Raw genomic sequence first — 13,502 nt, forward strand, 5'->3', positions numbered from 1 at the left:
ACTTGAGTAGCTTCAAAGAACTTTGGTGCCAGTTGTTAGTAAAATCTGTGCCCTCACCAGAGAAGTGCATGCAGGAGCTCTTGCCCTGTGTCCCTTGGGAGTCCTGTTCTCCAAGTGGATTGCCGTATGCTGTCCTCAGCCATTCCACTGGCAGTATCTCCCTAAGTTCAGGAGATTGTTAATTTGTTTTTTGAAAGGATAAGTTACATCTACTTGGACAAACCAAGAAAAAAAATTTTCCACGTGATTATCGCACAACAGTGTTCAAAATGTTTAGTTTGGATTATAATAGCTGTTTTTGTTCTCTTTGTATCTAATATCTTTGGTCCTTTCCTTAGTTCATTAGGAAAAAGTGGCCAAGTACAGGTTGAATGAGCTAATATTCTTTTCCAGTTGCTGTTGACAGGTATAATTTGGACATATGAATTTATTTTTATCTTAACCAATACTGACATGCTAGTAAGAAATATTCTTGGAGCTGGCACTTTGATCCTCTTAAGAGGATAAAATGAAAGAAGTATATAATATATGAAGACTCCTCACTTTCACTTGGGAATGTGCAAAGTTTCAAATTCAAATCAAGAAAACAAACACACTGAGTTAAAGATCTGTCTTGCAATGGATCATCTGTGCCATATGTCTTACAAAAACTTGGCAAGTAGCGGCACATGGGTGGCTCAGTTGGTTAAGCCTCTTGACTCTTGATCTCTCAACTCAGGTCTCTATCTCAGTCAGGGTAGTGAGGGAAAAAAGGACACTAAAATTATATTAAAACTGCTATAGTTCGTTAGTCAAAAAGTTCTTTGTTTTCGTCTTTCCCACTTGAAGTAAATTCTTCACAATCGCTGTTTTCATCTGTTAAAGTGCTTATTTAGTAATTCTTTCTAGAAAATTAAGCCATGACACCTTTTTAATCTTACACAAGATAACCTTAGACGCTTTCAATACTTTAGTTCATACACTTGACTTTTGAGCTTGTTTATTCTAATTTCTTCAGTCAGTTTACATATCTATTTTAAGATGTTGTGTTAATGGATTTCATTCACTGGTGAGGCAGAGAAGATCTGTTTGTTCCCAGATCCTTTGAATTTGTACTATTGAACACAAGGGAGACTTGAGCATAGGATCCAGGTAGATGGTGCACATCCACCTTCATCACTAGACTGACAACTCAGTCTCCTCTGTTGAGGGGTCACTGGTGTTGTCTGTGTCAGTAGTAACTCAGTGTTACTCTACTGTAGTGCCCCTAAACAGTCACTTACTGCATAACAGCCTACATCTGTGCTTCCCACAATTTTCTACTGAAATACCCCAACAGTGAAGGACAGTGAACTGGTATCCTAAAGGTCTGAGGTAGAATGTAGAGTGGTCAGCTGATTATCTAAGTTTTTTTTAAATCCGTTTTTATCACAAAAAACTTCATAATATAGTTGTCATATTAAAAGTATATGCACCTGGAAGCTATGTGGCCTTGCCTATTTCCTGGCCCCCTATATCTCCTAGAGATCTTATAGAGATCTATACCCATGTTGGGTGGTGCTGGCCATGTTTCATGTCAGCAAAGTTCATATGCTGGGAGATTCAACAATTATCAGGTGGTTTTTTCCCAGCCAGTGTCCAACCGCTGCTCCTCTTCCTCTCCCTCTTCCTGACCCTGAAATTTCTCACCCAGAAGCAGTGATCCTATCTTCTTCCATTTTCCCCTCTCCCTTTGAGGGGATGTCAAAAAGAAGTCTTCAAAAGCTTTTCTGATTTATAAATTTTCTAAAGTTGCATCCCTTAATATGTGTTAATAATTTTTTTCTAGGAAAGGTTTTTCAGGTGTCTCAGGTGATTCTTAAGAGAAGCATTTTTTAAAAATCTTGACTGTTGGTACCTCTTGCTTTAGCTGAAATAACTCAAAGGTGATCTTTGGTAGAGGGAAATTAATATCATTGTCTTTAAGAAAAATTTGTTCAGATCTATATGTTCAATTACATTTATATGTTTAATGTAAAATTTGTTGATTTCAAGGTATTTTTGACAAATGCAGCAAATGTCTTTTTGCTGGAACCATGTCCTGAAGTTCCCATGCTCTTGAAAGAACAAGTTGATGCCTGTAAAGCTGTTTTGATTATTTTTAGGCGCATGATAATGGAGCTTACAATGAATAAAAAGACATGGTAAGTTTATTTCAAATTAATTAATACTGTAAAACAGATGTTTCTGTTTTTCAACATAATAATTAAAATGTTAAAGCCTCCACTTACTAATGGCTTTACAAAGTTAACAGTAAGGTGATAATCAATCTTTTGTAACAGTTTCTGTGAATTATGAAGAAGGTAAATATCCAGCACTTTGATAGTTTATTTTTATTATTGGTTTTAAAAATGTTACTGAATTATAATTAGTCATATTACTTAATAGTAGATTTTTCCATTTTAAATTGTCATCAGACTGCTTTGTGGAAAAGCAATATAACTGGTATTTTATATCATTCTTTATAAGCCCAGGAGAGGTTGTTAATTGCTCTGAAATGCTGTTAACTAATTTTTATTGCTTCAAATTTGAAGCTTTAAATTCACTTTGGAAAAACAATTATATTAAATGACATATTGTCAGAATGACCAAATAAATAGTACTGTCATACATATTGTGGCGTCATGAAAATGTGCTTATGCAAAATATTTTTATTTTACCCTTTGATTTTGTTTAGTGTCTGTGTGTTTATAATATCCCTGAAAGGAAACAGTGCTGTAGCTTTTTTTCCTCCTGCTCTTGTCCCATAATGAATGCATCACTCCAGCTTAGGAGATATTTTCAGATGTTCTCAGGAACAGAGACCTTAAAGCCACTTTGTAATCCTCCTTCCTCATGTCCCTCAGTTGTTGTAAAATACCTCTCCTGTCTGTCCTTTGCATGTTCGCCCCACCCAGCGCTGCCCCAGAGCAACCTCGCTGGATCAGCTGGTATCAGTGAGCTTTGGCCTCTGTGCTCAGAGCAAGGGGCCACTACAGACCAGCTCCGGTGGCCACTTCCCTCATGGAAATCCTCGGTGGGGTCCTGTTACCAAGCCTATGTTTTGGATGCTTTTTCTGGGTGTCCTTGAATCAGCACTAAGGGGGCTTTGGGAAGCTCTGTGTAGACCTGGTAGAAAGCATAGAAATAAGGCAGGACTGAGCTGGCAGGGGTCCCTGCGGCTGTGGAGTCCAGTCTTTTTTCTTTCTCCGGTGAAGGGAGGGTGGGCCTAAAGGAATCCTGTCAGGCAGCAAGTTCACTGGTTCAGAAACCACAGGAATCAAAGTGATTATTTTAAGGCAATTCCAGGGTCATCTTTCTCATACTGGAAATACTACTGGGATGAACAACATGATTTAAACAAAGTTAAATGCTAAGTCTGTAACATTGAAAGTAATGCAAAATGCTGGTATGCTCGCAACAGAATCATCTACTCCTCTGTAGTATAGCAATAGTATTTTTTTTAATTTAATTTTTTTTAAGATTTTATTTATTTATTTGACAGAGATCACAAGTAGGCAGAGAGGCAGGCAGAGAGAGAGAGGAAGGGAGGCAGGCTCCCTGCTGAGCAGAGAGCCCAATGCAGGGCTCAATCCCAGGACCCTGACTGAGATCATGACCTGAGCTGAAGGCAGAGGCTTTAGCCCACTGAGCCACCAAGGCGCCCCAGCAATAGTATATTTGATGAGTTTTTTCTTTGAAGACTGTGAATTCAGTTTACCTTTATATCAGTAGTATTTTGATCATTTTGATAATCTTTTTTGGTGAGCATTCTAAAATAAAGTTAAGCAAATCTTCTCTGTTCTTTAATAATTCAGAAATTTCCAGGTAAAAGTATTTAAAAAAAAAACTTATAGAAATAGATGAAAATACCAAAGAATAGTCAGTAGCACATCGGAAGGGATTTGGTCTGTTTCCCTAGCAGAATTTCCTATGCATCTTAGTGTAGGACAGTCCCTGGATTCCTTTCCTTCCTTCTTTTATTCAGTAGATAACTACTAAGCTTCTGCTGTGAGGATATAAGGTGAACTGGACAGACAGAGTTCCTGCCCTTGTGAAGTTTCCATCCTCATAGACAGAGGCAGAATGAACACAGCAGTTTCAGTGGTAGAAGCACAGTGAAGCTGGGTAAGAGGAAAAAGTGAAGGGTGAGGGAGTGTTTTTCTATGGGTGTCCAGGAAGACCTTTGTAAGCAACACCTGAGGACAGGGATGGGGAGGCCAGGGGGAGGTCTGGGCATAGAGTTTCCCACAGAAGGAACAGCAAGTACGAAGTGTGGTGTGTCTAGGCCACTGTAGTGGAGCAGACAGGAGAGGGAGGGTGGGAGGGGATATGACAGGGACCAACCAAAGGGGTCTTGCTGGCCACAGGAGGGATATTAGCTACTCCTCTATATGTATGCAAGAGTGTGACACAATCCAGTTTATGTTTCTGAAAGATTTCTCAGACTTCCTCTGGAGGAGAGACAGTGTGGGGTGGGGCTGGGGGGAGGGGCACACAATGTCTGGGGCCATAGCCAATGGCAGCTTAGACTAGGGCTGTAGCCAGGGAAGTGCTGAGAAGCAGTCCTGAAATGGTGAGCAGCAGCGTTGTGTGAATGCTTAACCACCTGTGTGAGAAGATGGGGACAGCGTCAGAAGTAAAGAGTGCAGGAAACCCTGTTCTTCAAGGCAGGGACAGCATACATGCATAATTTCCCATGTTCCCATGGGAGTTTTACACTCTTGGAGCATTTTTGAGGAGGAAGGACCAAAAGTCAGTGTTTCACAAAATACAAAGAAACAAGCTGGAGTCAACTGTTAGGAAGGATTTTTCTAAACTGGAGATGATTTTTTCACCCTCATTTTCTTCCAGAAAACTGTGTAGGAATATCATGGCTTGCCAGGCTTTCTCATAGGTTCAAAAATTAAACCTGTGTCTTTGTCAGTCATTACTTTGGTCAGGTTTGCTTTTTTTTTTGAGAGAGATTTATTTATTCACTTGAGAGAGAGAATGCATGAGTGGGGAGAGGGACAGAAGGGAGGAGAGAGAAAGAGAATTTCAAGCAGATACCCTGTTGAGTGTGGGACCTGATGCAGGGCTCAACCCCATGACCCTGACATCATGAGCTGACCCAAAACCAAGAGTAGGATGCTCAACTGTCTTAGTCACCCAGGCACCCCCAAGTTTGCATTTTTTTATAGCAGTTCCCATGACTGAGGTTTTATTTGAAAATTATTATATTTCTTGTTCTTGCCATGTTCATAAGATGAGTAAGTAACCTTTCATGTGGAAAGGATTGTTTTTTGTTGTCTTAAGCATCACATAAATGTGAGCAGGCAGTGGTGATGCTGAGGCCTGCGATGGGCCTGGGTACCCCACATATGGTGAGGGACATGCTCTCCCTAAGTCTGCACCGTTTCTTTCCTCATTGTCCTCTAAGCTGTCTGCTCCAAACGCATGCACCCACATCTCCCATGACTTGAGAGCTCTTGTTATTCCATGCTTCCAGAAACCATAGATGGTATACAGCACAAGCAAACAACTAGAACAAAGTTCCAGATGTTGCCAACAGATAACCCAGGGATGAAAATCAAATGGGGTTAGCTACAAATAGGGTTTACCCTATTTGTAGATGTCATTGTACCATGAGAGAAGCTTAACTAGATTCCGCATCATGTTAAATAGAAAATACTGTCTCAATATGTACAAGAAAAGTATAAAGGAACTGTGATTTGGAGATTTCATCATCTGACCTGGACTGAATGACTCTGTCCAGTTCCCTATCTTCTCATGAGCAAGCATGTAGGCCAATGAGAAAGCTCTAAAGATGAACGAACTGTTAGTGGATAAAGCCTTGAAGGAGAAGTTAAAAGGTATGATTCCCCTCAAAACAAACAGACCTCCCTTATATACAAAAGATATGTGTTCTTGGTTTGCATGGAATTCCAGAAAGGGAAAAGTAAGCAAACACTATGAAATGAAGAATGTAACTTAGTTGTGAGAAAGAAAAATGCCCTTTGGCTGTTCTGAAGAACTTACCACTATTAATATAATTAGCGGTGTTACTTTGTGTCTTCAGTGCCCTCTTGCAAACCCAGCACCTTCCAGGCACAAAACTCCATGCCTTAAAGTGACCAAAAGTGACCTTTCCAAACCACCCTATTTGTGAGTTCCTCTGGAGTTCAATCATAGTATGATACCGACTGCATACCTCCCCAGAATGAGGACCAGAATGTCCGTTTTATTTCCTACCACAAAGATAAATGGGGAGACCTCACAGGTTAAGTAAAATAATGGATGGGAAAATTAAAGGTTGCTGCGTTCATTTAAATGGGCACAACTATTCACTGAGCAGTTTTAAGGACTGGTATAGTTGGAGAAACAGTCTTGCCTCCCTGTTGGAATGGGATAAAATTAGGCTAGGTGGATACCTGTTTTATCCTGCCTATTGATGTGGTTGTAAGTCACATATTTTTAGAACTTTTGTAACATAAGTGGTTTATTTTGATAAAATATGGTATTCTGTAATTAGCACTCAGATTATTAATGCTTTTGAGTAATACATTATTATCATTGTTGCTGAATTCTTAAAAGAGAATTTCTTGTACCTATAAGTTAAAGTGCTTTGAAAATGTGATTAATAACTTGAGCTTTTATTTTGGGTGGCCAGGGAACAGATGTTGCAAATACTACTCAGGATAACAGAAGCTGTCATGCAGAAGCCAAAGGATAAACAAATAAAGGACTTGTTTGCCCAGAGCTTGGCAGGGTTGCTGTTTAGGGTAAGTCTTTTTTATTAAAACACTGCAAATGCAAGAAATGAATCAGATTTTATAGCAGAATAGTTTTAATCATTGAGAATTTTGAGAGTGAAATTAAACTCTAAATTTCAAGAAATTTCATTTTAAATTTTCATTTTTGGCTTTGCCTTAAAGGTTATAATCTATTCTTTACAATTAGTGCTTGACTTCTTCTAGGCCTTCCCACCTGTCTGCCATTTACTTCCTCTTTTGACTTGCTTGAGTTTGGTAGAAATTAGGAAGATAACAAGAGCTGATGTCCTTGGTGGAGGGCCAGGAAGATTTGAGGAAGTAAAAGGTAAATGGAAGCATGGGAATGCGGGGGATAAAGTCAGGGAGTGATCAGGCTAGAAATAAAAATGTAAGAGTAATTAGTCCAAAAGTCATTGGGCGATGTGTTTCAAGCACAGATGGAGAGATTTTGTGTCCTAAAGAGGAGAGGTCCATCTCCATGATTGATAGAGGAGAGGAATCATCTGAAGATGGTGAGAAAAGGTGGCCAGGGAACTGGGAGGGAAACTAGAGAAGCATGTGTCTAGACACCTGGAGACAAGGACTGGGGAAGAGGAGAAGGGCCAGTTGACATTTGCTTTGACAAGATGTTGCTGATTGATAATATTCTAGGCCCACTTGGAAATGGATGGAGGAGAAGACGAGAGCTGGGCAGTAGAGGAAGCAAGTGTAGTTAAGGCTTTGCAGAGGTGGAAGGGAGGAGGAAAAGATGAGCTAGCTGAGTGGACAACATGCATGGAAGCCACAGTTTAAGGTGGGTGGTTTTAAAGTCTGTTTGCTTGCAGTGAGAAGGGTCCAAGGAGGACAGCCTGGGGGAGAGAGAAGAGAAGTAAAGACATAAAGTCCTAGATAAGGTGAGCAGGACTGGGCTGGCCTTAACAGGGAGCAGAGAGCCAAAGAGATGGTTATGTTTCGTACATCTCACATAATGGGAAGGGTCAAGAACCTGAGTAGTCTGACATCAGACTGAGGGGAAAAGAAGAGGACTTAGATGTTGAACTAACTGCATAGGAAGTAGAAGTTTTAAAGGGTCCTGAGGGTGGTAGCCTATTGCAATGTTTCTCTAGAAAGCACTAGTATTTATGGGATACACAGAATTTATGGAGCATTTCTGAAGGAGAACAGTGTTAAAGGACTCTGGAAAAGTGTAACATTTTATACAGATAGAGACAGTGCAATAAATGGGCCTGCTTTAAGTAATCTGTAGAAGATAGTATGGTGGATCATGAGCTAGAAGTGACAGTTGTAGGAAGGAGAAGTCAATTTCTCCCCTCAGTTGACTTGAAGTGATTTTGGAGGATATATACCGAGAGCATATGTAGAATACAGGTAGGAAATAGAGGATGACACAAAGAGAAACTAGTTCTTTAAATAATGGTTATATATTCCCATTGTAACGCAAGAGAACCCAACTCTTCATATTAATTTTTAATAATTTAATATGACTGAATGCTCTTGGCTCGATGAAAAATATATGAGAGGCTACAGAAATAATTGACATGTACTAACTTGTATCCTGAATAGTACAGTCACTCTTACTCTGATTATCTTGCCTAGTTATTAGATACATGAAGTGGTCTATACATCATTTTGTATGCGTCTAACCTTTTGCTAGGGTGGTACTGACCACTTGCTTTGCTTCCCACCTGGAGTACAGATACTCTGCTCACTTGGCTCTGACTGTCCTGGAGAGTTTCACCGTCAGCACCTTCTCAGTCTCCAGCCCTGAGGGGACTAGAGCGCCAAGTGAAGTGGACTGAAGCCAGGCTCAGGCTAGTGGGTGCTTGGCCCTCATTCCTCACCAGTTGTCTGGCCCTGCATGCATGGGATGTATTGGGATTGGAGCAAGAACTTGTCATTGAATTAAACAAGAATCTATTGTGAAGTTGTATTTGTTGGTTTGTTTGATTTAGTTTGGGTTTGGGAGAAAAAGTCCCCTTTATTAATGGAGAATCTTGTCAGATCTTGAAAATTAGTTTTAAGTTCATGATTATTAATGCTTTTGATGTCATCCTTATTATTTTAGCAGTGGTTAGATGGATCAAGAAGAATGCTTAAATTAAGAAGCAGCATAAAATAGTAGAGAGAGAATGAGCTTTTTGGAGGTACACAGATTCTGGGTTCTGATCTCAGCTCTGGTACTTCCTGGCTGTGTGGCTTTGAGCAAATCACTTCACCTTCCTGAATCTCTTCCCTAATTTGTCACTAGAAGTGACAGACAGAAGGAAAGGATTCCTTCTGACTCTGCAGTATTGTCATAAGAATCAGAGTGGGTTCATCTGGGATTTATGATCATCTCTTGACCTCCCGAGCCCTTTCGTGGGATCCAAGGTGGGGAGAAAAATGTGAAAGGTCTGGACAGCTCAGCCAGGCAATCAAGTGGGCATCATCTTAATTCCGTACTAAAATTAAACTTGCCATCAAATTGTTTGTTCATGTAGACTGTCTATAATTGCCAGATGCTTGATTTTTAAAAAATTTAAATAAGGAAACTATTAAAGGGGACAGGAAATTTGGAGTTGCCATTGTCCATTTCTCTTTTTGAATTTTTCCCCTAGTGCTTATAGTTTCTTCTCTCAGTAGATAACTTGGGTTGGCAAATTTTCTTTAAATGATAGTTGGGTTTTATTTGGATATTTATCAGATAATGGTGTTTGCCATAAGTGATGTTTTAATCTGTTATCAATGCTAAATAAGACCTTATGCTTAAAGCTCTGGAAGTATTATCAAGAAACCTGGACTATGGTCCTTCTAGTTACAGTACGGAATTATAGAGTTCCCTAAGTGTGGTGAGTAGAGGAGTGCAGCAAGTGGTTGGTTAGGGAACGTGTTATGAATGAATGTGCTTTTTAATACAGCTTATTTGCCAAGATATATTTGGTAAAACATGAATTTCAGTGCTGGAGGAACTTTGGAGATGTTCTTATTCAGCTTTTTGCTTTTGACCAGAAATGACTCCAAAATAGCTCACAAATCAGGTTAGTGACAGAACCCCAACTGTGGGGCTCCCTGTTTCCCTCCTCTTAGACAAGGGTAACTTGCCGAGAGAGCAGCCTGCATTCATGCGCAAATGTGTCACCCCTACCACCCCTCCTCTGCACACGAGGTGCCATGGTTTTGTTCTGGATGCAGGTGTGTGTAGCTGTGATTTATGATAATGATAATGATTTGCCAGGTCTGTGCACATGTTTCTGAGATTTGCTAAGATAAATTTAATAAACTGCAAGAAGTCTGTGTTCTGTCCTTGTTCTATAATTAGTCAAGAAAGTGAAACCAATGAAAGATTCCCAGTACAGGGCATCTCTACCACACGAAAATTCTGCTTTTAACCTGACTGTAATGAGACGTGAGGCTGAGCGCTGGTAGCATTACCAGCCTCTCTTTTCTCCTCTTACTCCGTTGGGATTCTCTTTATTAATTTTATTGCATATGTGCATTTTATGGTAATGCCCTCAAACTCATTTTGAAAACAGGAGTGTAAAATGGAATAAACAGAAGATGGCATTTTAGTCATTAAAATATATGTGATAAGGTCTTAGTAAAAATGAATGATAAAATTATTTTAGCTTTTTCTTTTGCATTGTTCTTTTGCATTCATCCATCTTAGAATTGGATTTTCAGTATGAATATTTAAAACCTTGTTTTCACTATATTTAATGACTTTAGCTCAACTTTCACATTTTTACCCTTTTAAAACATGTGGAAAATGTGAGTTGAAACGTAGAGAACAGGTACATTGCATAAGGGTCACTTTAAATATGATTTTTCAAGTGTTTGGAACAGATCTGCCTGATTACTGACTGTTTTCTATTTCTCAAAGTTTTCCTGTGTGTATGTTAAAGAAAAATTTCTCTTGTAATTAAAACACCAGTTTGCCCCTATCACATGCATAGGACAACTCCCATTGATTGTGGGAGTCTATTTGTATCTGGGGTGGGCAGAAGTATTTGCAGATTGGCACCTTAAGGAGCACATTTAGCTCTGATAACAGATCAGGGAAGTTAACACAGACTTTGAATATGACTTCTCTCTAGTAAGATTAGGAAAGCCTTTGGGACTCACCTGTGAAGGACTTGGCACTTTTTTCAAGGCAGATATATTTTGATTTGGATTTTAAAGGATGTGGAACATTTTGGTGGAGGTAAGGAACTAAGCCATTTCAAGGTAAGGAAATATCCAGAATATATGCGTAGTTGTCTGGTAGGGTTGCCCATGTGACTATTTATACTGCCTTGAACCATAAGGCTAGAGGAGGGACAGAGAAGTAAATGGACTCTTAAGGAAAGAGCTCTGATAGGGAAATGCAGAGAGTGTGGGAATGGAGGCTACTTACTGGTGGCTGGGTCGGGTAGCAGTCAGGGACACCTTGGAGGAAGTAATATCCACACTTTGCCCTGAAGAATGAGAATTAAAGAGTTAAAGTTAAAGCAAAAAAGAAGGGAAGAGAGGAGGGAAGACTACATGCAAACGCCAGGAGCAGGAGAGACCAGGTCAGGGAACTGGAAGAATCTCAGCAGAAGCATTGAATTCTTTTTACTCTTATGCTATATTAACAGGTACCTGAAGAACATGCAGCTGGAGTTCTCTAGTATGTATGTAGACATGGTCAGGAAACCAGAGAGGTCTGGGCTGAACATGGAGATTCAGAAGTCACCAGTATATACATATAGTAATTGGAGCCATGAGAATGGAGATCAGAACCCCTCAGGCAGAGGTGGGGTATGCAGGAAGGAAGAAAGCCAGAGCAGTTGGTTGACTGGGGAATGAGGAGGTGCACATGCAGTGAGTGTGGAATATTCTTTCAAGAAATTTGGCTTAGAAAAAAAAATTTTTTTTGGCTTTAAAAGTTCTAGGTTGAAGGGAGAATCTGGCTGAAGGGAACTTTTTTGTTTGTTTTTTGTTTTTAAGATGAAGTAGACTTGGAGCATGTTTAAATAATGATGGGGAGTTGCTGGCAAAGTAGGATAGACTGAAAAAGGAAAGGCAGGGTTAATGGAAACACAAAGACCCAGGAGGAGGTTCAGAGCAGAGATGGGAACAAGCATAGAAGAGTAGGAACTCCTCTTCACTTACAGCCTGCAAATAAGGAGAAGCTGGGCAAACACCTGTGCCTTGTGGGTAAAGGTTGAGGGCATTCTTGCTTAATGGATTCTGTTTTCTCTGAGGTCTGCAGTGAGCTCATCTGCTAAGAAGCAGGGAGGAGTTGGTGGGGCTGGAGGTTTACGTATTTAAGAGGAGGCTAGAAACAGCCACAGTAGAGAGTGCAAGAGAGAGAACTGTCTCAAGAAGTAGAATAGTTGTTCTGAGAGCTTTGTCTTCTTCCCAGTTACAGCAGAGGACTAGCCACAGGCACTAGAGGGATTTTGAATCAGTAGCTTTGTTCATGATGAGAACTGATTTTTCTGTAGCTCAGATCCTGGTTACAGTTGATCAAATGAATTTTGAGAAACTAAAAGAAAAACAAAATGAAGTGCTTTTTTATTTTAAAGTTCATTTTATTCATAGTAACTTAAAATGTTTTGTTAAAAGTCATTCTTCTTCCAAGTGAGGGTGATTCAATTCTCCTGTTGCTTGGTTCTAGACGCTCATGGTGGCGTGGATCCGAGCAAACCTCTGTGTGTACATTTCTCGAGAGCTCTGGGATGACTTTCTTGGTGTGCTGTCCTCCCTCACGGAATGGGAAGAACTGATAAATGAGTGGGCCAACATCATGGATTCCTTGACAGCAGTGCTTGCAAGAACTGTTTACGGAGTTGAGATGACAAACCTACCTCTGGACAAACTAAGTGAACAAAAGGAAAAGAAGCAGCGAGGCAAAGGTACTTTCACTCTCACAGAGTACCACTGATGTCTGAGACTGAGGAGGAGTGTGTATCTATACATATAGGCATTTCATGAAATTTCATAAGAAACAGAACCAGCCATACAAGTGGTGTCTTTTTTTCTTTTTTTTTGGATTTTTATTTGTTTATTTGACAGAGACAGAGATCACAAGTAGGCAGAGAGGCAGACAGAGGCAGGCAGAGAGAGAAGGGAAAGCAGGTTCCCCATGGAGCAGAGAGTGCGATGTAGGGCTCGATCCCAGGACCCCAAGATCATGACCTGAGCTGAAGGCAGAGGCCTAACCCACTGAGCCACCCAGGTGCCCCAAGTAGTGTCTTTTTAATGGTGGTATTGGATTGTGTTTTGTAGCACTCTGTCTTCTTAACGAGGATGATGAATTTATGAAGGAGCTTTGAATGAAGAAGAAAGATGAAGGAGAGTAGCAGTAGTAGCAACAATAATAATAATGGCTCGTGCTTGTATGTATTCTCTCTCTTCACCCTCATGGTAACTTCTGAATTACAATCCCAGTATCATAGATAGAAAAACTGGAGTACACAGAGTCCATGGTGATGGACTCATTCAAGTTACACAGCTCAGAAGTGGGAAAGCCATTAATCAAAGCTAGGCAAGTCCAGCTCCAGGCACCACACTAGAAAGACGCATTCCATTGCCTGCTTAGCATAGTTAGAAAAATTCTGAATGTTTCAGATGAGTGTCATTTTGGCCTTTTTTGTGTTTCTGGCTTAAAATTGTTCTGACACCTAGAGTCTGATCAAGGTGGAAAACATCAGTGGTGGTTTCTATTGGGGACAATGATTTGTCTTCATTACTGATTTAAGGCTATGATATAGTCCTTGGATTAATACAGTTTTACTCCAATTTATT

The 13,502-nt window shown here is 40.1% G+C and overlaps 1 protein-coding gene across 23 annotated transcripts in view; it reads left to right on the forward strand.

Moving 5' to 3' along the window:
* The window catches only part of RALGAPA2 (Ral GTPase activating protein catalytic subunit alpha 2), a 328,431-nt gene that overhangs the window by 108,132 nt on the left and 206,797 nt on the right, over nt 1-13,502 (forward strand). For all 23 annotated transcript variants that reach the window (XM_082743139.1, XM_082743124.1, XM_082743140.1 and 20 more), the window contains 3 exons: nt 2,014-2,162; nt 6,650-6,761; nt 12,373-12,610. In XM_082743139.1, coding sequence (XP_082599265.1) covers nt 2,014-2,162; nt 6,650-6,761; nt 12,373-12,610 — 499 coding nt within the window. The remainder of the gene's footprint in view (nt 1-2,013; nt 2,163-6,649; nt 6,762-12,372; nt 12,611-13,502) is intronic.

This window comes from Mustela nivalis (genome assembly GCF_964662115.1).
Source record: "Mustela nivalis genome assembly, chromosome: 8".
In the NCBI taxonomy this organism is placed as follows: domain Eukaryota; kingdom Metazoa; phylum Chordata; class Mammalia; order Carnivora; family Mustelidae; genus Mustela; species Mustela nivalis.